Source organism: Panthera tigris, chromosome B1 (assembly GCF_018350195.1).
Source record: "Panthera tigris isolate Pti1 chromosome B1, P.tigris_Pti1_mat1.1, whole genome shotgun sequence".
Taxonomy (NCBI): domain Eukaryota; kingdom Metazoa; phylum Chordata; class Mammalia; order Carnivora; family Felidae; genus Panthera; species Panthera tigris.
This window is the reverse complement of record NC_056663.1, coordinates 127237529-127263301: the sequence shown is the minus strand read 5'-3', so window position 1 is coordinate 127263301 and position 25773 is coordinate 127237529. Positions and strand designations below refer to the sequence as shown.

The window sequence follows — 25773 nt, the reverse complement described above, 5'->3', positions numbered from 1 at the left end:
TTGTTTACATGTTGTCTATGTCTGCTTTTGAGCTACAATAGCAGAGTTGAGCAGTTGCAATAGAAACAAAACCCAAAAGCCTAAAATATTATAATCTGGCCCTTTTAAGAAATTGTTTACCAATCTCTGTTCTATGGCATTAAAACTAATATTGAGGATACAAATTAGAAAGTAGGTGCATCTCTGAATCAGGGTAGACTGGAAAAGAACACAAGGTAACCTTTCATGATAACACAAATATTCAATATCTTGTTTTTAGTGGTAGTTACAGGGCAATACAATAAATTCTCTTTGAACTACACAGGTAAGGTCTGTTTGTTTTATTGTATGTAAATTATATCTCAACCAAAACTTAGAAGACACACTAATTCATCAGATATTTGAAGAAGAAAAAAGGAAAAAGGTGTAAAAGCAACAGTTTCAAACTAAATAGCGTAACTGAATCATGATCATTTAGAGTTTATGGAGTCATAGAAAAAATTCATTTAGAATTGAATGCAGTAGACTCCTAGAACCTGAATTTTATAATAGATCAAAATGACTAGAAGAGCTTTTTAATCATCAGAAAACCTGAGTGCCATCACAGGCTCCTGGAATCAGAATTGTTGCAGGGTGCCTGGGTGGCTCAGTTGATTAGATGTCTGACTTTGGCTCGGTCATGATCTCATGGCTCATGGGTTCAAGCCCCATATTGGGATTTCTGCTGCCAGCACAGAGTCCACTTCAGATCCTCTGACTAACCCCTCCCAAAAATATATAAACACTAAAAAAAAAAAAAAAAAAAAAAAAAAAAAAAAAAATTGTTGCAAGGTATGCGTCAGCAACATAAGTATTTTAACACTCTCCAGGGGGTTCCAATACTGTCAGTTTTGTTCCTCTAGAAGGCATTTGGAAACAAGAAATTTCAGTAGACCTCTTCTTCAGCATCTTTGATTCATAGCATTGTTTCCCCTTCCAGAATATTCCAAGGGAGAAAGAACACATTATATTTTGAAGGAGCCTATTTCACATTTGTACAATGGGTATTTCTAGCTGTCAAAAAAACTTTATGTGAAACTTAAAACACTAATATTGGACAAAATGATCCATTTTGGATAATATAAAATGAGAATGATTTTGCTGAAAATCATTTATCAATAAGTGAAGAAAATGAATATGCCCCCTGAACCCTTCTTAGTATTCTACTGCATAAATACCATTTTCAACATGAGCAATTTCCCAATTTCAATGTGTTGTGCTTTTCAAATATTCCACTTTTCTAAATGTCTTTATCCCTATCTATTATGTTTTTTAATACCTTTGTATATGCTCTGATACATTTGCTTTTTACACAATACACCAACTGCTATCTTAGTGCCTAAGAGAGCGGAGTGAATCCTCTCTTTTTAGGAAAACAAGACACACACTTGTACTTTGTGGTTTTTTAATAATTTCTTTTTTAAAAAATTTTTAATCTTTATCACTTAAAGATAATTGTATCACTTTTCATTTTCTTCACTTATTGATGTTTTGCAGCAAATTACCCTTCTAATTTTGCATCTCAATTTGCTTAGATTTCAACCAAATCTCCAGGAGGAAGTTTGGTCAATTAGGTGGAATATGATATTAAGGAAGGCTCATTAAAAGCAATTGGTAGTAGTCCAGGGTAGGCTCACTATCAGAGAGGTGTATGCAAGGAATTAGTTGAATGCACTAGCCAATGGCTAGATTCCAGAATCAAGGAACTGACAATATACAGAAACCATAAAGTTATAGAAAGCTATAGAAGTAGGTAGTTCTTAAAGTAGAATAAAAGCAGATATATTGCTTTAATGGGAGGATTCCATTCTGAGAGTATTGATGAGAGAAAAGTTGAATTTCATAGCCAGGAGGACTGAATAGAACTGATTTACCAGAGTGACATATGGAGTGAAATTGAAGGGTGCTTCAGTGAATGAACTACTTGAGTTCCTTAATATCCTTTACCTAAAACAATATTGGTCCCACAGCCCAATACTGGATTTGATCTATTGATAGATCTATTAGATGGATCAAGTTATGAAGACTAGAAGTGTAACACAATGACAGGGATCTAAGCAGATTTTTACAGTAATGACATGGAGACATGAACTTATTGAAAGTAATTAGATACTTTACCATAATCTATTACATAATCTCTACTTCATTTTATGTATTGGTTTCATTCTTAAGCAAGAGAGATGGCATTAGTGACTCCAAGCATATCCTTACAGATTATTACACTAAAGAAAGACCCTTTCCCTGCTTTGTCTGTATAGCAAATATCATACATGTAGGTATGTATCTATGCATCAAATCTCAGGCCATATTTGGGTCCTTTGCTATTCCCTTAATCAAATAATTTGGTCAGGCATTTGGTGGACTCTCAGTCACCAACCTGAATTATGTGATGGGTGAATTACCTCTGGGTGAAGGGTAGGCATATATGGGCCCATGTTCTTCTTTTTCCAGTTAAGGGAACCTTGCTTATAAGAAAAAAAAAAAAAACTTAGTTAAGCATTAATTAGATCATTTTATTTTAATTAAGTTAATTTAAAATTTTAATTTAATATTAAATTGACATATATGAAATATTTTAAAACTATAAGTACTTGTCTTTATAATTCAACATTTAAAATTATTTCTAAAACACACACCTATTAATTCTAGTTTGAATTTGTTTTTGTTTGTTGATTTTGGTTAGCTGGAACTTATTTATGTTTTCAACCTTTCTGACATTTTCCTTAGTGCCAGGATAGTATATTCTCTTTTACAATAAGTTTCTTGGCCATATGTAAATTTCTGCTCTAATTTGTTAAACTGAGTACTTCTGAAAATCAGAGACCTTAAAGTGCATAATAGGTGTTGATAAAATATCTTAGTATGGAAATGATTAAATGAAATATACATTTCTCTCTTTATATAGAAATAAAATATTTTAATACCCGTCGACACAAAAGCAAAGAAAAAAAAAGAAAAACAAAACTCAACTCTAAGGATTACTAAATGAGTTACTTATGGGCTCTCCTGAATTCTGAAAACATTAGTTTAATGATTCCAAATTAAGGGTCAATACATAATCGAGTGACCTGAGGTACTTACACACTACCATTAAGTAGATCAGTGTATCACCCTTTCCTTACAATTACATTGCCATATGTTAAGCCCCTTTGAAATGAACACTGGCTGATCATCCTCATGAATGCATTCCAAGGAATAACATTTATTCCATGCATCTTGATGTAGGCTTAATCAAGGCCCGTAAAATGGACACATTCCTCTTAATTGATTGCAAATGTTTATAATTACCCTGAGAGTTTTTTTCAAATGTCTAATGACTATAATATTATTAACTATCTCTCTAGACAGTCTTAAAGCTGTTTATTGCTCATTTGGCCACTTTCCAACTTTCAGTTCTCTCATTTACTTCAATGTGCGTCAATAAGCATATAATTAATCCAAGCATCTTATTGAACTATTTCTTTTCCTTTAGTATGTATTATGCCGAGTAGTTAAAAATGATATATTGAACTACTTTGGATTTGTTCTTAGTCAAATGTCCTTATTGATCAGCATTACTGTAAAGATGACTCTCATACTAAAACACTATGATCTAATGCTAAAATAGTAAGTTCTCATTAAATAGAAAATCTTAGTGATGGGCCACTGTTGCTAGACTGTCACCTCAAAATCTAAGACAGCATATTATGTTTTTTTTTTCCCTAAATACACTACAAATGGCAAGGAAATACTCAGTGGAGACTTAAACTCCCTTTGAAGTAAGGGTTCTTCTAAATAAAAATTTTTAAATCACTCAGTGGTTGAAAGACTTATTTTCTCAGGAAATGAGGCATTTTGTACAGTATGCTTTGCTATCTATTCATATGTTGGGAAAAGGCATTCAGCTCAATGATGTAGCTCACATATCTGGCGACATGACATATTCCTTTTTATCTAAAAAAAAAAGTCACAAGATTCTACATAGTAATTTTAATGCTCAGAATTCTGTCATCATTTCAGAAACTCTAGGATTGGCTGAATGCAGTGCTAGTCTCCTGCTCCAAGTGAGGTCTTCAATGCATTAAGTGGTCAAAATGATTAAACATGCCTAATCTACTCAAATGAGGGAGAGAGATGAGTAGAGGAGAAAAAAAATCAGAGACTTAGTGACAAATCTCTTTTCCTACCAAATTCAGTATTTTAAATTGGATATTTGAATATAATGATCTTGAGGAATACCATCTGATATATTCCAGATAATGTCACTAAATTTAGTTAAATTGCAACTATAGTTTGGAAAATGAGTAGTCAAGTGAGATTCTTCTATCTACCGTAGGGCCTGTGTTATCATCAGATGGTATAATAACAAACTCCTTGAGGGCAAGGACTGTTTTTTGTCTTGCTCAAACATTCTTTCAAAGTGCTTGGCACATAAGAATTGATTCTAAAAGGGATCTATTTGGATGCTGACCACTGGTTTGCAATGTACAACAGGATATCGTACTAATGGTTTGGGGGTCAGTTTGGACATGTATTTATACATTAGATTCTAATGTAGCCTGGGATTTCTCTATCCTAATTAATTAAATTTAAACCATTTTTAATATAGAGATTACATTTAATCTCACATTAGTAACCATGATAAAGTCATTATTTTACATAATTTAATAAAATAAATAATTGAGCTTTAATCAGCCACTACCTCTTGGAGAGTTTTTGTGGGAAATGGTCTGAATAGGTTACACAATTCACAGATGTCAGAGAAGTTGACAGTTGCTATAATGTCAACTTCTGAGGATGTTACCTCGATCAACTTTTAGTCCTTATAAAGATTTCCTGTTTTCATTTTTTTCACAGAAAAAGATAGCAGAAGAAAGTTAAGAACAAATGGGACTTTTGACTGGGTTAATAAAGTCTTGATAATGAAAATGTACCTTGCTTAGAAATTTGTGCTTAATAAACTGCTTTAATATTTCACAAAGCCCTATTTCCTTTTATCAGAACAACCCAGTGATTTGTTTAAACATGTTTCTTTTCATCAGTAAGGTGTAGTTAGTTGCTATTAACCCTATGTTTCCATTCCTGGCTTCCATTTCTTTTATTGGCATTAATTACACTGAATCCTAATTACCTGTGTAAGTTATCCTTTGCTCCACTAAACTGGATGTATCTCACGGATAGGAGCTGTGTTTTTACCTTCATCACCAAACTATCATATATTTACAAAAAAGGTTTTGTATTAGTCAATACCCTTTCTCTTGAAAGGGACAAGAATTCACTTCAAACTAAGTGAGCAAAAAGAAAAAAAAATTTTTTTCGTTGACTCATGTAGTTGAGACGTCTAAGGAACAGCTGCCTTGCCTCTGTTTTACCTCACACATTGGCTTCTTTCTCAGCTTCTCTCTAAACAACACTGGCTGTGCAGTCCCAAAAGTACATCATACCACGTGTGATATAAAAAGATTTTTTTTCATTATCCACATATCAAATCTCAGTCCTCATTTGAATCCTGTGACTATCCAGGGATGTGGTGAGCTCAAATTGACCATCCTGGCATACATGACCATCCAGTAATAGAATATAGAACACAATAGAATGTTGAATACAAGTGATGGGGACAGGTTTGTTTCTTAAATGAAAAATGAAGTCTTGTTATTCGTAATAAAGGAGAAGAAATACTGGGAAGCTAAAAACAACAGACATCAACTATGAAATTAGTTCCAAGTCCATAGGGTAGGTGGGCATAAAAGTAAGGATCCGAACCTGATTTTCTGACATCAAGTGTACTGTGTTTTCCATAGATAGTTGTTTCAAAGAAGAAAGATGCAATGGTTTATAAGGGCAAATTACTTATAATGTCAAATTAGCCTGAAAACCAAAACAATAAATGCAAGGAAAATTCCTGGATACATTCTGTCCTGTGCCATCCAACCCCCCCCCCCCTTCAGAACTGAAGCACTTATTCCCCAATCTGTGAGAGCACTGACAGCTCAGTCTCAGTACCCTCCCAGGAATTGCCCTCAGCTGAGGAGAACCACCAAACCGAAGCCCATGAAGGATGATCAAGTTTCTCCTTCCACTGGCCCTAACGTGAGAGAACTCTGAGGGCATCCCACTTCCAGGGGTCTGGGCAGATTTGGCTGAGCAGTATCCCCACTCTCCCTCTGCTGACTCTTGCTCCCTTTCCTGGCTACAGAAGCGTTATTCCTGCAGGCTGTTCTTAATAAACATCCTGTTCTTCCATCTTTACCTCAGAGTCTGCTTCCCTGGAAAACTCAATCTTCTATAGCTTAGTACGTTTTTCTTAGGCCTGAAAGACAGCTAGTTAGATTAATTAATAACTGAAACCAATTCAGTGTTATTGGGAAGGGTATTCATGTCTGTTATATTTCTTGAGATTTTTATTTAAAATTTGCCTCTATTTAGGGGCACCTGGGTGGCTCAGTCGGTTAAGCGCCAGACTTCAGCTCAGGTCATGATCTCATGGTTCATGGGTTCAAGCCCTGCGTCAAGCTCTGTACTGACAGCTCAGAGCCTGGAGCCTGCTTCGGACTCTGTGTCTCCCTCTCTCTTTGCCCCTCCCCAACTCACACTCTGTCTCTCTCTCTCTTGAAAATAAACAAACATTTATAAATAAATAAATAAATAAATAAATAAATAAATAAATGCATACATGCATACATACATACATAAAATTTGCCTCTATTTAAACAAAATGTAATACACACTACTAGTTAACATGTGAATATCTATTCTTTACCTTCCAGTGTAGCATGAAAAGAAAGAAAATCATTAAGAGCAGTGACAATATGCTAATCCAGGTTCTCCAATAACTACCTTTAAGGGGAGCAAGCAGATCAGACTAAGAGACCATAATCTAGGCAGTATGCATAATGTTTTTGGTATCTACATATATGGGGAAAAGGAGGATCCATAATCTTCATGGCTTTTTCATAGGAGCCTATGAAAGAAAGGGTAAGAAATTGGAGCATTCGTTCTCAAACTGGTTTCCTAAGAATCTTCAGCTGAGAAAGTATCTGGGCTTTGTCATTAGAGTTTTTATTTTATTGTAGTGGGGTGGGGCTCAGAAAACTTCTTTTTCAACAAGTTTTCCAGATGATTACAAAATTAAATTCAGTGGACCACCATTTGAAAAGTGCTGACCTAAGGACTAGACTCAAGTATACTTCTCTACTAGTTTTCTATTCCTGCTGTAACAGATGACCACAAATTTAGAGGCTTTAACAACACAAATTATTATTTTACAGTTCTATAGGTTGGAAGGCTGACGTGGAAGCCCATTGGGCTAAAATCAAGATATCAGCTGGTCTGTGTCCCTTTCTGGAGGCTCTTGGGGAGAACCTTCTATGCCTTTTCTAGCTTCTAGAGACGATCCACATTTCTTTGCTGAAGTTCTCCTTCCCCCTTCATCAAAGCCAACAGTGTTACATCTCTTTGAACTTTCCCCAAGGTCAACTCATTCTTCAGTAGTCAGATCTCCCTTTGACTCTCTCTTTTGCCTTTTTCTTCTAATTTTAAGGACTCTGTTATCACCAGATCCACCCCAATAATACAAGATACTCCCCATCTTAAGATCAGGGGATGAACAACCTTAATGCCACCAAGAGCATTAAACCTCTTTGCTGAATAACTTATTCACAGATTCCAGGGATTAGGATTTGGGCTTCTTTGGAAGGTCATTATTTCACATAGCACAAGTTCCTTTACAGTGCCTGGGAAAAAAAGCAATTTTTTCCCTAATCTTATGTTTAATAACTTAGTTAATGAGCCTTCTACCACTTGCTGTTTTAGAATTATCTGGTCAGTAGAATCCGTAATCACTGGAATTACTGAACCGAAACTATATTTAACTTCCTATTGTTAATGAATAGCACTTAGTCACACCCACAGGCCTAGAAGTTCTTGAAGTAAGGCACTATGTCTTGTCTTCTTTCTTTCTATGACTTTTATTTTTATTTCTTGTCAAGGAATAGACACACAGCTGAACAATTGTGATGGTTAATTATGTTCATGAATTATTAAAGCCAAAGGCCCACTCTCTCTTTTAATAACGCTTCCATACAGCAACTAATAGACAGCATGATTCAGATTCTTCTCATATTAAGCTTACCACTTGCCACATGTCATGGGTGTTTGGTATTATTCTTAAATAAGGAAAGCTGTTACTATTTAATTCCTGCATTTCAAGAGTCTAAAACATCATGCTTGCTATTTTGGGTAACTAGCCAACAGTAAATTTTAGACAATTAGGTTCTATCTCATGGGAAGGGTGATCTCCTAATAAGTGATTATGTACTATTATTATTAATAATAGTAACTGGTGTGTTTTAGACCCTCCACTGTAATTTACACACAGTAGATCAGAAAAAATACTTGAAAGTTTTACGAAGAGATTATCTAGGTAGTGATAACCGGAATTCCAGACTAAGGAAGCAAAGTTGTAATAGCGATCTTGTATCACATCACTTTTGGGGCTATACAACAATATACCATATTACTTAATTTCTGGCCAAAATAAAAGCTAAAAAATGCCATACGGTTTTAAATCAAGAGAAAACTATTTATAAGCTTGTTTGAGTTATACTATCAAACAAGTCACTCTCAGACTTAGACCGCTTTTCATTTTTCACACATAGGTTGTCATCCAGTTAGATCCTCTACTTAAACTTTTAAGAGATTAAAACTGTATTTAGAATAAAATCAAAGCTTCTTTCTGTGTCTCGCCAGGAACCACATAATCTGCCTCTCCCTCTCCATATATCTGCACCCCACTCTGTTCTCCCCTCACTAACTTGGGTGCATCCACACTGGAAGCCTTTATGTTCTTCAAACAAACTCTTCTCTGCCTTGGGCATTTATCATGCTGTCATCTCTTCCTACTTCTTTGCTTGGGTAATGGCGTCTCATGTTTTAGATCAGTTTAAGTACCAGTTTTCCAGCGAAACCTTCCTTGACTATTATAACTAAACTCGATTCTCCTCGCCACCCTGTCATTATCTACCAGATCACCGTTATTGTTGCTTCGCAAGAACTTAGTGTGATTTGTATTTGTTAGTTTGTTTACTTGCTTACTGTCTGTTTCATTGTGGGGAATGGTATTCATTGTTGTGTTCCTTGAACACAGCATTGTATCTGTATTCAATAAATGCATTTTGGAACATTTTTTTTCCCTCAAAGTTAAGATATGAAATTGCACCAGTATGTTATATCTGTGAACAGAAGATTTCCTAGAACGTAATTGATCTGGAACCTTAAGCTTTGGCCACACTGTTTTCTGGGCATCTTTGTTTATTTCAATGTATTTCTTGTTTGGTTTGTATTACATTTAACTGCACGTTTAAGTGATTCAATATAAAGAAACAACTCCTTACAATTCAAAATCAAGGATCTGCTTTGGTGCAAATTGTAAATGTATTTGGTTCTGGGATGGGTCCTAGGCTTCTGTATTTTTAATAAGATTCCCGAGGTGATTCTAATTCATACCAAGGTTTGAGAACACTTGTTGAATGTGTACATGGTCCTATTATATGTCTACCTATATCTGTAAATCTCATTAGCTCTAACCTTTTGTTTAATCCATACTTGAGTATTTTAAACCCTCAGGTACTTCCTGACTTGGACACTTAATGAGTACATAATTAATTATTAATATATTATTCTTGCTTTTACATCTCTTGTGCTCTAGATGAGGCTTTGTTCTGTCAAGCTTTATGATTCTGATATCCTGGATTTATAATATAACAAGGAATGAGATATATAATGTAGAATTTATACAGTAATCTATTTTAAGAGTTTTAGATTCACTAGATAGCATATACTATTTATAGAATTGTTTTAAAATAAAACTAATCATAAAAAGAAAGCAAGTTATTTTTATTAATTTGTAACCCTGCAAATATAAACTTTAAGTTTGAGCAAATATTGGTTTCCAAATTTGTAGCTATTTGTTTTCTAATTCTACGGGCTTACATATTTTTTTAATTGTTAATGTATGAAAAACACACGAGCTAATTATTGCCCTTGAGAGACAAATTTTACATGCATGCAAACATGTACAATTGGGAATATTGAAGTATAGTCCATTCATAATAAGCAACCTACAATTCTATTTACTTCTTATCTTTCACCAGTTTTTTATTCCCTCAAATCACTCTAAGCCATAGATATATAGAGAAAAATATAGTTTATTATATCATTAAAGCAAATCTGCTATATTAAGATTGTAAAGTTCAGATCCCTTCTATAAACAGCCAATGTGGTGTGAAGAAATATTTGTAGCATTTCAGACACTTATTGTTACTTAAATATACATCAAAATACAATCTTTAAACACTTTTTTTTAGAATGGATTTGATCCTTTTATTTAAATATGAAATAGAGATAGTTTTCATTTGATAATCTTTTAAAACTTTGCTTATTTTGGACTTGTTGTGAATATTTTGTTAAAATATATCTTATAGACAAAGTACATCCCTCATACTCCTGAAAAGAGAACTATCTCCTACCAGGTTTGCTGTATTTGAGCTAAGGAAGTGGTACTCATAAAATGACAAAAGAATCGCTATTTTATTTGTGGTCTAAATGACCTGTAACGCTTAGAAGATAACCTCTCAAAACCCTCTTTCTATTTAGATTGTCAATGTCAAGTCTTAGTGATATTATTGCCTGTTTCTAGAACTGGTAGTAATTTTGATTTAGAGTCATCTGCCATTAATGATATTCATATTTTATCTAAAGTTAATATCACTCTTGAATGCTGAGCAAAATAAATAGACAAATGACTGTCTTCCTCAACTACTTCCCTCTACCCAGTCCTAAGATTTTGGTAGAGGTGAGATAATTTAAAATGCTCAGTGGAGACAAAGAAATTCATTTAAAAAATAATTCCTGGGGCGCCTGGGTGGCTCAGTCGGTTAAGCGGCCCACTTCGGCCCAGGTCATGATCTCACGGTTTGCGGGTTGGAGCCCTCCATTGGGATCCGTGCTGAAAGCTCAGAGCCTAGAGCCTGCTTCGAATTCTTTTTCTCCCTCTCTCTCTGCCCTTCCCCTGCTCTCTCTGTCTCTCTCTGTTTCAAAAATGAATAAACAAAAAATTAAAAATAATAATGCCTGCATTTTTCACATAAACACATTATATCGTACTAAACCTAAAATATATTTGAGAACTCTATCAGCTACTCAATTAGTAGTTTTAAATAGTCTACAATGTGGAACAATAACCTGCATTTTGGTTTGAGTGAAATAGCTTTTATCTACCTTTTGTGCTGTAATTCACATTTCGATGTGCTTTTGATGTTCCTAGATATCCGTGGAATACAGGAGTTTTTGGACAAAGTATCTCAGCAGGGAATGGATGTTGCACTACAGAAGGTAGAAAACAACATCAATAAAATGATCACCACTCTCTTTGACACCTTGAGAATAGAAGAATTGAATCGCTATCGAGACACTCTTAGGCGAGCCATCCTTGTTATGAATCCTGCTACTGCCAAATCCTTCATCACTGAGGTAAGTGACAATTGTCATGGGGTAGGGATAGGTGAAGAAGTAAATGCTTTGGAATAGACCTAACAGACAGGTTGAAAATTCAGAGAAGTGCTGGAGAATTAACTACCCAATTCTCATTAGCACTCATGGAAGTGGCACTGAATTTCTTGCTCATTGCATTTATCCCACACTGTCCAGTTAATTGCTGAGACTGTTTGTTTTTATGTATTTAAGCACACAGCCAGGACGATTTTAAGAAATCTAATGGGAGTTCAAAAGTGTTGTTGACCCTGAATTACTTTAACATGTTCAAGAATAAATTCTCTAAATTCTCTAACCAATCCTTAAATTTTTGCAAGTCAGAATAGTACCTCTGAGAAAAGATATACTTCAATCAGGCTATTATTGCCAGAACATAGCCTATGTTTTACAGAAACATAGAGCAGATTTACTTCTGTGAACTCTGTACAAAGACAAATAATTAAAACTGTCTGAAGCTCTACAAAGTGATGACCATTGTACATTTTATGATGCCGCATCTTCAAAATTTTAATTGTGTCTGTTCATTTGGCTAGAAGTTCCAACACTTTGTAAGAATACAATTAAGACTTTTTAATGATTGGTATAACATCTTTATGTTCTAAAATGCTTGCTATTGCCCTGACAGGATTATTGTCATTTTGCCTTACTTCACGTTTTTATTTTTATGTAGTGCTAGAACTGGTCATGACAGTACATACTTTCACCTGGGTTTTATTATTAGTGTTTTTAATTTCAGTGACTATTTGACTAATACTTTTTTCCTCACTTCTCTAGTAAGCTTTCTTTAGCTCTCAAAGTGCTGCTATAAAGCCTCCAAATTAGGAATGTGCTAGAAATTCTTTGACACTCTGTAATATAATTGGTATGAAGGAACTGAAGCAGAATATAAATCACTAAGAAGAATAAAACTTTTGGAAAACTATCAATAATGCCATTTTTTAACATTTTAATAGAGAACTTTGTTATGCAGTTAAGGACATGTGTAGAATATTGACCTTTTCTAATCTATCAAATTACTCAGAGAGTCTCATTGAACAATGAGATGTTTCCACAAGAGAAAGAATATTTCCAATCTTACAGGAGTTGTTTTTTTTTTTTCCTTCAAGAAACACAAAATCTGGTAGAAAATTTAAGACAGATACACAAAGACATATAGCATAAATTAGAATCTTAAAATTATAATAAATGAGGCAGAAGCATCTATGGTCATCTTTGGTTGGGGGTTGTGGACATCAGGAAGGCTCATTGAGAAGACACATTAGAATTGGAATTATTATCATTAGTAGGAATTCACAAAAGAAGTGTGATATTCAACAGACAGATACAAGTCCATCTCAGCCACTTTCTATTTATGTGGGGTTGGCAAATTACTTAACATTTCTGAACCTCTGTTTTGTCATAAATAAAATGAGAATACTATATTGGTTTCAACTTATTAAATTTGTAATATAATGAGACATCCTGTATTATGCCTTAAAGGGGGATTTGGGGTGGCACCTAGTAAGTACTTAAGACATGGTAAGTTGTAGGTCATTTTTTTCTAGCATATAGTACGTTCCTAATCACAGCAGGTGCTCAAAAATTACTTGGTGAACTGAAAAGAATGTCAAGATGTGCAAAGACATAGTCATTGATTGTATGCTCAGAATAAAGCAAGTAGTTTTTTGTATAGATTCAAAGTAGGATACACGGAAAAGAGAAGTGACACACACTATGTAAATCATGGATGTAAACCAGATGGCAAAGGCCCACTAATGTCAGGTAACAGTTCATATATATTTACCAAGCAGTCAGAAGTAATGGGCTAAGAAGAGGGACAAGAGGATCAGTGCTTTTGCCAAATCATGATCTTTGCTAGTATTCTGACCACGGTCCCCTATCCTTGACTTTGAACTTTGATACTTATAATAATCTCTTTCCAACTTTGTTCCCAAGCGTATAAAATATATATGTTTTTGTGATTTTCCTGAGACCTCTCTTCTTTCCTCTACCCAGACACCACTTTTCTCCCCCCACTCACTTTTCTTTCACAATCACTGATTTTATGTCTCCAAACTGTACTGTTTCTTCTATAGCCTCAATGACAGGAAGAATGTTAACCTACTCACCTTACCCATCCTAAACTAGCTTTACTATCCTTTGACCTCTAGAGTGGCTCCCATTTTCAATTAACTGTATTCAAACACCTCTCAGCTTGCTTCTGCTCCCCTATGGGTTCCAGGAGCATTTCCCCACTTAGGGAAATAGACTGGCCCTTCAGTACTAGAAACAATTAATTCAAAAGGCAAGCAGCATGGAATTTAGAAGGCATGCAGCATCAAAGGTCTGGAGATACAAAGAATAGTTCTTGACTTAGAGGACCACTTGATCTAGTGGAGGAGGCAAGCTTGTAACTAAATAATAAAATATGAAAGAAAAATGCTGTAACAGTGATGAGTAAATGGTTCCTATGGTAGAACTGAGAAACTCTGCAGGGAGCTGGTGTTTGGCAGGAAAAATTTCACAGATAATTTGCTTTACCAGAATTGTGCAAAATTGTTAAGAATTCATTAGGCAGACAATGAAAGGCAAACAATTCAGTGTGTGTTTGCGTCTGTGTGTCTGTGATATACAGACAGTTTTAAAAATAAAATATGTGAATATTTTGTAATTAAAAAAGCAGGAGTCCCTTAGTCTACCTTTTTCTGTCTCCATTAATTATTTCCAGAATGAATTAATTTTTAAAATTTCATTTTTATTTTTAGAATATACATTCACATGATTCAACATTTAAAAATTTCAGAAGGATAACCTTCTGCCACTGTTTCTCAAACACCCAATTATCTTCTCAAAGGAAAAAAAATGTCTTGTGTTGCATTCCAGGTATACACATATACATATACATATACATATACATATACATATACATATACATATACACATCATACATACACCTTTTCACGTTTTATTACACAAATAGTGGTTTACTACATATGTGCCTGAATTGTTGTTACTTAGTAACATCTAACAGCTCATTCCATTGAGATCTATGAAGTGCTCTTTATAATTTTTAATGGTTATATAATATTTCATTAATAGATGAAGACACTCTTAGCTTTTTTCCCCATTTCTACTTACTCTGGTGAGTATTATTAGTTGACTTATTATTTTATCATCTACCTATTTCATTTTTGCTATTATAAATGAAGACTTAGTTCATTGACTTCACCCATATTCACAATCTCTTCTCACCTTTACTCCACTGCACCTGCTGTGGAAAAGGCATGGTGTCCCTGAAGTCACTTCACGGCTCTCGCACTTTTCTGCCTCCCTATTACTTTACTTTTATATTGGATGTGTTAAGAGCATATATATTCTACTCTGTAACCATAAATAAACCTTTCATGCCTTGGCTAAAAGCTGATTCTATAGGATGAAAATCTATAAATGTGCTTATACTTTTATTACTATGAATATTTTTCACTGAACAACAAAGTATTAGGATATGGTTTATTGAGGGCCTTTTCTCAGGTTTTTCATTTGAGTAATTACTTTCTTACATTTTTTTTTTCTTCATTTTATCTTTGTTGGCTATTTAAAATCTAAACTCCTGTCTTTAGAGGCAAATCTCCAAACACCTACTAATTTCCTGCCTAAGGTCTTCCCTCCCAAAGCCCTTTCTTTTCTATGCTATTTTTGGCACTTTCTTCATCACCCACTCATCTGGGTCAGATCTACAAATTCTTGGATCTCATGTCTTCTAGTCTCTTAGTTTCCTATATTGCCTGAGAATATCCTCAAGTAACTACCGAAAGAAGGGTATGTGGAGTTAGACTTCATCATTCTATTTATGAAAATATATTTGTTCTAACTTCATATTTCATGAATAAGTTGGCTAATTATAAACCTCTAGTTCAAAAATCATTTACCTCAGAACTTCATTAGCATTAATTTATTGTACTCTGGCATTCAGTCACCTGAAAAGAAATCCAATGGATGTTTGTTCCTACTTGCTTGAAGGTTGCTTGTTGTTCGTGCTTTGAAATTTTGGGAACTTTATTTTTAATGTTTTCAAATTTCACAATTATGTGTCTAAGTGGGTTTCTTTTACCATCCCTTTAACTCTGTGCTTTCTAAGTCTTTTTTTCCCTTTTAACATATAAAGTAGCTTTGACTTCTCAAACGTTAATCCTTAGAATTTTTAAGTTTTATTTTCTCACATTACCTTTTGTAAAGTATTTTTTCCTTAGTTCATCTTGATCTATTTCATATTGCAGTTGTTTTCAAATGTTGTATGATCCTTGCTTGACATTTATATTTAGGAATTAATAAGTTGATTGAAAGTTGTACATATGAAGACACCTTTTGGCTTGTCCACGGGCGAGCTTCCATTTAAACTGAACAAACGGAACACTGCCATTTTGCTGGAGATGATGCTAGATTTTATATGTATGTTTATGTGTGGTCTTTGTTTTAGGATAGTAATGTCAACACTAGTGTCCCCAATTTAGCCCAGATGATCTACTTTTTTTTTCAAATTTTATTTATTTACTTGGGGAGAGAGAGAAAGAGTGAGCTGTGGAGGTGCAGAGAGAGGGAGAGAGGGAGAGAGACTCCCTACCAGTGTGGACCCTGATGTGGGCCCTGAACTCACAAACCATGAGATCATGATCTGAGCTGAAATCTAGAGTCGGATGCTTAACCAACTGAGCCACCCAGGCACCCCATATATTTTTTTTTAGAAAAGAATTTTATATATATATATATATATATATATATATATATATGTATGTATACGTATACATATATATATATACGTATATATATATGTATATGTGTATATATATATGTATATATATACACACACACACACACATATACACACACACATATACATTAGAAAAGAATTATATATATGTACATATATACATATATACATACATTATATACACATACACACACACACACACACATATTATTTTGCATGAGACAGTGTGTGAGAAAGCCATTGTGAAAATCAGTATGCATTTAACTTGAGTCAGTCCTCTTTATTCACTAATAGTGTATTTGAAAATTTGCTTACTCGCTAAAATTTACTTGTAATTTGAAAATCAATACAAGAGATGTTTCACAAGTAATTCACAGAAATGTGCAGAGATGTGAAAAATTTGAATTGCCTGACAGCCCAGATTCCCATCTACGATTGAACAAAGCTGTGCTCTGCATTCTTATTTTGGCTCTTATACTGTAAATGAATGTCCTTTTTGCAGTTTATTTAGTGTCTTTTTCTTTTTTTTTGCATTTTTTGTGCCATTTGTTGCTGATTTCACTATTTAAAATGGCCTCCAAGTACAGTGCTTGAAGTTCTGCTTTTACTGAGATGTGTCTTACTAAAAAAATACCTGTTCAGTAGGGTTCATTCAGGCATGAGTCCCCTTGGCCATGAGTTCAATGTTAATGAATCAACATGCTATTGTTTGTTTGTGTTGTCCTGTCCAATCTTATATGTTGAAATCCTGTGCTCACTGTGATGGTCTTTGGGAGCTGCTTAACTCCTGAGGATGGAGTCCTCATAAAAAGGACCAGTGCTGTTCAAAATGCTAAAAAGAACCCTGCAGAGCTCTCTAGCCCCTTCTGCCGTGTAAAAACACAAGAAGTCTGTAATCCAAAGATGGCCCTCTTTTGCATGGTGCAACCATGCTGGCACCTGCCTAAATTACCAGCTGGGAGAACTGGGAGAAATAAATTTTGGCTTTTCATAAGCTACCCAATCTGTGATATTTTGTTACAGAAGCCCAAATGGATTGGACACAATAATATATATACAACATGTAGTAATCATATTTACAATAAATATTCAATAAAATGTCTTTAAATAGAAGCGTAAATAAAACCAGAGGCTTGTAGGAACCAAACCTTGTATTTCCCCTAGGAGCAGTGATTCAACATTTATTAATTCCATGTTCTCAGGAAATTTATAGAACATAACCACTGGGAATGATAAGAATTCACTCTGTTCTTATACTTTTCAGCTCCCATCTCACTCCTGCCCTCCATTTGGCTTGGCATTTGTCAAGTATCAAAATTTCTAGGGCTCAGCAGGGGAGAGGGCTTTCTGCTGCTATGTCTTACAACAATAACTAGTCTGTGGCTCGTTCTACCACATTTCATCAGATATCATTACTTCATCTGCTTTTCTTTTTTCAGTAATTTGTTTAAAAACACTTTTCTGGGGAGTCTGGGTGACTCAGTCAGTTAAGCATCTGACTTCAGCTCAGGTCATGACATAGCATTTCATGAGTTTGAGCCCCACATCAGGCTCTCTCCTGTCAGTGAAGAGCCCACTCCAGATCCTCTGTTTCCCTCTCTCTGACCCTTCCTAGCTCATGCTCTCTCTAGTTCAAAAATAAATAAACATTAAAAAAAAAACACTTTTCTGATGGCCTTTTCCCTTTTGCCTCATGGTTATTGGTTTATATACCTATTCAACTATTTATATTTTATTCGGGGTTAGGATGTGATCCCTTTAACCTTTTTGAGTTGCAAATTCCAGCATGTTCTTTAAGGTTTTTAGAGTTGCAAACTAAACAAACATAAGGTATTTTATGAACCATTGTTACAATTTTTAGGAGATAATATCATGATATTTAGATTTGGAAAGTCCAGCGTGCACCATTTTGTCCAAATTCCAAATTTATAGTTGAAAAAACTAAAGGCCTTGGGGCACCTGGACCTGGGTGACTCAGTCGGTTGAGCCTCTGAGTTCTGCTCAGGTCATGATGTTGCCTTCTGTGAGTTTGAGCCCTACATAGGGCTCTGTACTGACAGCTCAGAGCCTGGGGCCTGCTTAGGATTCTGTGTCTCCCTCTCTCTCTGCACTTCCCCTGCTTGCATTCCATCTTTCTCTCTCTCAAAAATAAATAAACATTGAAAAAAAAAAAAAAAAGAAAAAACTAAAGCCCTCTCCAGAACCAATCAGTATTGATCTCTAACTTCCTCCAGCAATGTTTAACACCTTCGCAGCTAGTGCTGATTATGGATGGTAAGGGACACTCACAGTTTGAAAACAGCAAAGTTGTCTTTAGGTCAAAGGCTACAGATTGTCAGATTCTAAGAGAAGTATTTGTAGAAATAACTTACCAAGGATTAGATGATGGATAGAAAGGCAAATGAAACTAGAAAGAAACTGATGGATTGGGATAAAAGGAGAGATAGAAGGAGTAAAGGTTATGGTGAGGGCAGAGGTTCAGTAAGCACCTAAGAGAGAGAGAGAGAGAGGGAGAGAAAGTCTAGCCAAAGAGGGGGGAATAGCAGAACTCTCACCTTTATCGCTTCCTATACATTCTAAGTGGGCATAGAAAGTTGTTGAAATATTCAAAGGAAATGTTAACTAAAAAGTCAAAAGCATGAGTTTTAAAAAAAAGAAATTGCTCACTTAGTATTGTCATTTAATTGCTAAAGGGAAAAATGGGCATATCAATTCTGTTTGTATCTTTTTTTCTGTCTCTGGAGCAATTATGTGGCACTGAGTTAATTATGCTCCCTTTGAAGTCTTAGAAATTTAATACATTACATGTCTACAGTTAGCGCTCCACCTCTCATTCAAGAGTTTCAAAGCTTTAAGAAAAATACTGCTGTTACGTGCAGCTGAGTAAATCAGCCTGCTGTGATACCGGTAGAAAATTGTTACCACAATGTACCTGCTAGCGTCCTTGAAATTAATATGGTGAAACAAGAGTGCTTACATGGTTTGATTTAAATACGGATTAGGATGATATTTTGAAAAACAATTTTTTTATATAGGATAGATTTCCATTGGAAACGACAGAAGATAATAGCCTTTCTAGAAAGTATACAACAATCCTATATAAATTAGAACTTTTTGGTCATGACTTTAGTTTTCAGGTTTGATAAGAAAATCAGTTCTTTGAAAGCAGGAAGTTTTATTACTTATATGGTAATGAACACCATTTCCTTTTGGAGTTTTTCAAGATTTCAAAAAGGAACCCTGCTGTTACATGAAATCCTTTTATTCTGCAAGGAGAAGAGTGTATTATCTCTTATTCCTTAAACATAGTTTATGAAATGGCTTTCATTTCATTGTATTATATCCCAGAGAACTCTGATCTTGTCAAATAACTTAGAGGCAAAGTTACTTACCTCAAGTATATAAGCAGTTTGCCACAAATAAGCCTTTAGGAGAGTTTAGGAAACAAGTGAAGATATCTTTCTCAATGGATATAGCAAAGTTCTCAGTCATCAAAAGAGTACTCTGAATAATCAAATTACTGTGATGGTTATTTAATAGCTGTTTAAATAACTCAGTATTTCAACAAAAAAGAAATTATTTGAAGACATTATGCAACATACATTTTTTAAGATGACACTGGTAATAATATTTGAAAAAGGAACTTATAAAAAATTTTCCCTAAAATGTATCCATTGAATGAAAATCTCTTTAATACTACTGTGTTCATAGATGGCTGCTATGCATTTTTAAACTAAACTTTGTATTGAAATTTAACATATACAAGAATAGTGCACATAAGTGTGTAACTCAAATTTCCATCCAACCAGTGTTTAGGTCAAGAAACAGAACATAAGTGGTACTCTGAGGTTCCCTTTCTGTGTACCACACAGTTATAACCCCCTTAAAGATAACCATTATCCTTACTTTGAACATAGTAAACTAGTCGTGATTGATTTTAAACTATGTATGAATAGGATCATGCTGTATATATTGTTTTGTCTGTTTTCTGTTGTTCAATGTTATATTATGACATTCATCCACGTTGAAATATGTAGGCAAAATTCATTCATTTTGACTGCTTCAAAGTATTTCATTGTATAAATATGCCACCGTTAGTGTAACTTATGGTGATGATTTTTTTTCTAGTTTTGTCTTTTACAAATAGTGGTTTTATGCATGTGTTTTTGTTGTGTGTACACTTAGGCGTAGGATTGCTAGCTCATGAGACATCATAAGGTATGTGATTTATTAAAGCTAGCTGATACAGACAGTTTTCCAAATTCTCTAGTAGCAAGTGGAAGCATTTCAATTTTCCACTTTCTTACCAACACTTTTTTTTTTGCCCTCTTCATTTTATTTATCCTCATGGAAATGTATTAGGTTTAGATTTTGTCTTTAATTTGCATTTTCCTGATAATTTTTTTTGTATATTTATTGACTTTTTTGATCTATTTTTGTTTATGGAGTGCCCATTCAAGTCAGTTTCCTTTTTTTCCCTCATGACATGTAGAAGTTTTATATATATTAGAGATAAGAGTTCATTGCCAAATGAATATATTTTGAATACCTTCTCCATTGTTTGTCTTCTTATTCCATAAATAGAAATTTTTGATGAACATAAAGTTTATTTGTAATGTAGTCCAGGTTATTAATTTGTTTTCTTTATAGTTAGCAGTTTTTGTCTTTTTGTTTTGTTTTGTTTTTAAATAAAGCTTCCCACTCTAAGGTCATGAAGACATACTCATTATTTTTTTTTAGAAATGTTGTTTTATCATCTACATTTTAATCTGAAGTTCATCTGAAATCAATTGTTTTACATGGTGGATTGTAGGGTAGGGATACATTTATTTTCCATATAGCATCTGCTTTTCATTTTACCTTAGGACCAGGGTGCCTGAATTATGTTGGGGAGGAAGAATTTCTTACGTACTCCAAGGTCCTTCTAGCTGCACTAAGATTCAAATTGGCAAGAGACAGATTAATAGGAGAAAATCTAATTTAATTTTGGACATATAGGAAATCCATACAAACATGAAATTCCAAAGACAGTCGGGCAAAATGAAGTAATATGTCATTCTGAGCTAAGGAGAAGGGCGGTAGGGATCTGAGACTTCAAGGGAAAAAAGTGCAGTTCATAGGAAGAGTACATTTTTGGTAGGCAAAGGTTTACTGAGCTATTCAGAAACAATAGGACATAGAGGACTTCTATGAAACAGGCCTTGCTGGGCTCTTCCATGTCTATCATGCCTAGTTCATATTATAATGTAGTTATCTGTAGTGATGGCTTACTTCCTAGAGCAGGTCCTCTATCTACATTCTTTTAGGTAGTGGTTGGAGGGTGGGAGTAAACAGCTTTCCCTGACTCTCCTGGACTTTGATTGCTTTTAACTCAAAATAATCTTCTTACCAAAATACCATATGTCAAAGGAGCCTATCCCAAACCCCTCCAATTGAAAAGAATGTTAGAAGTTTCTATCACCAGTGAATAAAATGGGGTATTTGAAAGTCATATGGCTATTATTCTTGTACAGCATCTTGTATATTTATCATATTTTTTTTTCTCTTTAACATGAAGCACATGACTTTAGGAGAAAATAAAAGACTATCTTGATGATTTCATTGGAATAAGACTCTTTCTATGCTCCCATGATAACAAAAGTTAATAATACTGGATTTTATAATAAAAGTTTTAAATTTTTCCAAGGGCCCAATAGTCATGGGTCATCAAGTAGCAGCTAATGGCCCTGTCACTCAAAAACTGAACTGATTCATATAGATATGGTTTTTACAATGGCATGGAATCATAAGGGAAAAAAGAATTTTGATTTAACTTGACTAAAACAAACCAAACTACTGGTAGGAATCACTTCATTCCTGACTTTATTTTTCTTGTGTCCCATTTATCAATTATTATTGAATAGCTCTCAAATCTTGAGTTTTTGCTTTAGCTCAGTATCGTATTAAACTTGAAAGGCAGCTCTGTTACCAGTCAAGCCACAGCTTAGGATTTTTTTTTTTCCTTTTAATGAGAAAATCTCAAATTTGTTTTAGTTTCCACTTGACCAAAATCATGTATGACAGCTCTTGCTTCTGTTAATGAGGCCTGAAAGAGCATCAGGCTTTGCTTTTCTGGTTGGAACTCTGTTTAACTCTCAGAAGTTTCCCCTGAAGAAGGGAACTCAGCAGGGAATTAGGTTCCAATAAATTCAATCTCATAATAAGGCAGATTCAACTCACCTCTCTCCTGTTACCGCTGACTTGGGACACAGATATTGGTGAACAGTTGGATTCTAACTTCCTCTAACAGTCTAAAAGTCATTTAACAATTTTTGCCTTTGCAACATCTAATTTGCTAGTTTTTTTTTTTTTCTGTTAGGTTTTCAGATGGGTTCGACATTTTATTCTATCTATTGAAACAAAATTAAATGAGAAAATGTCAACATTAGTGAGGGTTGTACTCTTAATTGAAATATAAAATCACAATTGCTTCAATCTTTAAAACAAGGCAATTGAAGCCCTTCTTTAATCCATTATTCATTTATTCATTTATTCAGACAATATGTTTAAAGCAATTCTGTGAAGGCAATGTGGAAAGTGATGTTAGGAATACAATTATGAATGATATGTGATTCTAGTCCCCAAGGAATATACAGACTAATAAGGAAAATATTGTAAACACAAAATGTACAAAATACTAAAGCCACAAGAAAGAAAAGTTAAGTTACTCCCTTCAACCCCCGAAAGAAATAGAAAATAAAGCAAAGTTCTTTCTAAAACTTGATCACATAAAGCTTGCAGATAATGTATGAGATAACCCATATCTAGAAGTAAACCAAATGTTTATTTGTTATGGGACAACTGAGAAATCTTGGCTATTTCAAGAAATTCTTGGGGTACCTGGGTGGACTAGTCAGTTGAGCGTCCAGCTTTGGCTCAGGCGATGACCTCATGGTTCCTGAGTCCGAGCTCCATTTGGGGCTCTCTGCTGTCAGCACAGTTCTCTCTTCTGATGATGGTTCCCCTTCCCCACTTGTGTTCTCTCTCAATAATAAATAAATCTTAAAAAGAAAAAAAAAATTCTTACCATAACTTGCTATAGTCTTATCAAAGCAAATCTAGAATTCGAGTGAATCCAAGAGTGATTTTCCTGCCACAAAATTCCATGGAAAAACAAACAAACAAACAAAAACAAAGGGACTATTTGAATAGACCTAATGATAAATTTGAAGATTAGAATTCAGCAGTGCTTGTCTATTACTGCCTAGAGAAGAAATATATCAGACCTGGAAGGCAAGGACATGCCAACAGAAAGGCATTTTTTTGTAGTATGCCAGGCATAATTTATCAGCCCTTACCCTGGTCTGAGTGAAGTAGTTTTCAAAATTATGCACCTCCCTGTTGCTGCTCCCATTTTCAGCATCACCTTTTGAAGCTAGGAGACTGGCAAGCCCCTGTATTTTAAGCAATAGAGAGATATGTTTGCTACAAATTAATAAATTAACAATTTAATTAATTTACCAATTTCTAGTAAATTTTCTGAGTATATACATGACACAACATGCTACAAGTACCTTTATTTTCTATTTCCAGACTGAAACAGAGATTATTACAATCTGCCCTGCGCTTCGAGGCAGCCATGGCAAATGGACCTTAGTTAGCACAGGAGTCTAAATCTATTTGCCAACCTAGGTTAGTATGAGTCAGTCTCCCAGAACTTAATCAATTCCTTAAATGCTTACTGACAAAATCAATATTTTAGATTTGTAGAAGACTAGATTTTAAAGTATAGCTACCCCATGAAGCATTGTTGAAATGTTAGCTGATAACCCTAGGTTACAATTCTATTTATACTTTTTCTCACTGTAATATAGATAAATAGGAGTGAAATAAACTGTTTAGGTAGAACCTAGAAACTTAAGAAGGTCCATTTGATTTTTCCAGAAAACCCTATTTTTAATAGAATACAAGGATTCTAAGCATATGAGGATTAAAAGATTAGACTTATATGTGTCCACCAACAGTAAAATTATATGAATATGTAGGTCCGTTAGTTTCAAATACTAATTATTTAAACATGTATATTATTTGATGAGACAACATTTAAGTCAATGTTTGAAACTTATATTTAGGATTTAGATTTAAAGCAATATAGCAGAAGGGCATCCTTCCAAGAATGAGGGGAAGCATGAATAAAGATACTCAGATGGAAATTCACAATCTGCAAGTTGGTACAGGGGACACAGACTATCTGAAGTAGAATTATAGGATGCAAAGTTAGGAGGTAAGGTGGTACCAGATAGGTAGGTGAAAACCGTTGAATGTCAAACCTACAATGGCAGCATTAACATGGAATTTGGATTCACCTTTTGCCAAACTGACTGTGTGGCCCTGGCCAAGCTACTTAAAATCATTCAGCTTGATTTTCCTCATCTATAAAATGGAGTAGTTCTAGATCATGGAGTTTTTTGAAGACTATATTTGGTAACATAAATACAATGTGTAGACTAATGTTCACACTCAGTAAAAATTTAACCATGTTCAGAATTGTAAGTCAGATAAAGAAGAAAATGAAAATGATGCTGGAATGAATAGCCTCGGGAATGATTGGCTATGTGAATAGAGGTTGAGATGTGGGCAACAGAGGTGGATCCTATGTTTCAAGTCTGGGTCTCAAGGAAGTTCATGTTTTTTTTGTATTTGGGTTTATTTTTAATGTTTATTTATTTTTGAGAGAGACAGAGGGTGAGGGGGGAGGGCCAGAGAGAGACAGAAACACAGAATCCAAAGCACGCTCCAGGCTCTGACCTGTCAGCACACAGACTGATGGAGGGCTAGAACTCACAAGCCATGATCACAAGTGACTGAGGCACCAGACAGCCCAAGGAAGTTAATGTTTTGAAATCAAGAACATAAGAAGATAAACAGGTTTTGAGATAATATGATCAATGTAATTTCAGTAAAAAATTTGATGTTATTTTGGAACACCTAGATTGAGACCTGCATTAGATTGGTGGAAATGAATGAATAGAATCCAGCTGTGCTAAAGAAAAGCTGTGTTTGCCAGTAAGATGATCACTGGTGACCTTTGAAAAAATATTCTTTGGGAACCTGGGTGGCTCAGTCGGCTAAGCGCCAACTTTGGCTCAGGGTCATGATCTCTTGGTTCATGCGTTCGAGCCCCTCATTGGCTTTGTACTGACAACAAGGAGCCTGGAGCCTACTTCGGATTCTGTGTCTCCCTCTCTCTCTGCTCCTCTCTTGCTCTTTCTGTCTCTCTCTCTCTCAAAAATAAATAAACATTTAAATTTTTTTTTTTAAAAATAAAACAGTGAAAAAATATTCTTATTAAAATAATGTGTGTGTGTGCGGGGGTGAGATTGTAAGGAAATAAATAGTGAAGGAATTCTTAGCAAATAAGCAGAGTAAGAATCCACAGCTTTTTCATGTTTAGAAGTAAACAAGATGATCAAATAGTAACTGAACCTTAGGAAGAAACC

The 25773-nt window shown here is 34.6% G+C and overlaps 1 protein-coding gene across 2 annotated transcripts in view; it reads left to right on the top strand.

The window, feature by feature from the left end:
* The window catches only part of GRID2 (glutamate ionotropic receptor delta type subunit 2), a 1443376-nt gene that overhangs the window by 763185 nt on the left and 654418 nt on the right, over positions 1-25773 (top strand). For both annotated transcript variants that reach the window (XM_042984179.1, XM_042984178.1), the window contains one exon: positions 11321-11526. In XM_042984179.1, coding sequence (XP_042840113.1) covers positions 11321-11526 — 206 coding nt within the window. The remainder of the gene's footprint in view (positions 1-11320; positions 11527-25773) is intronic.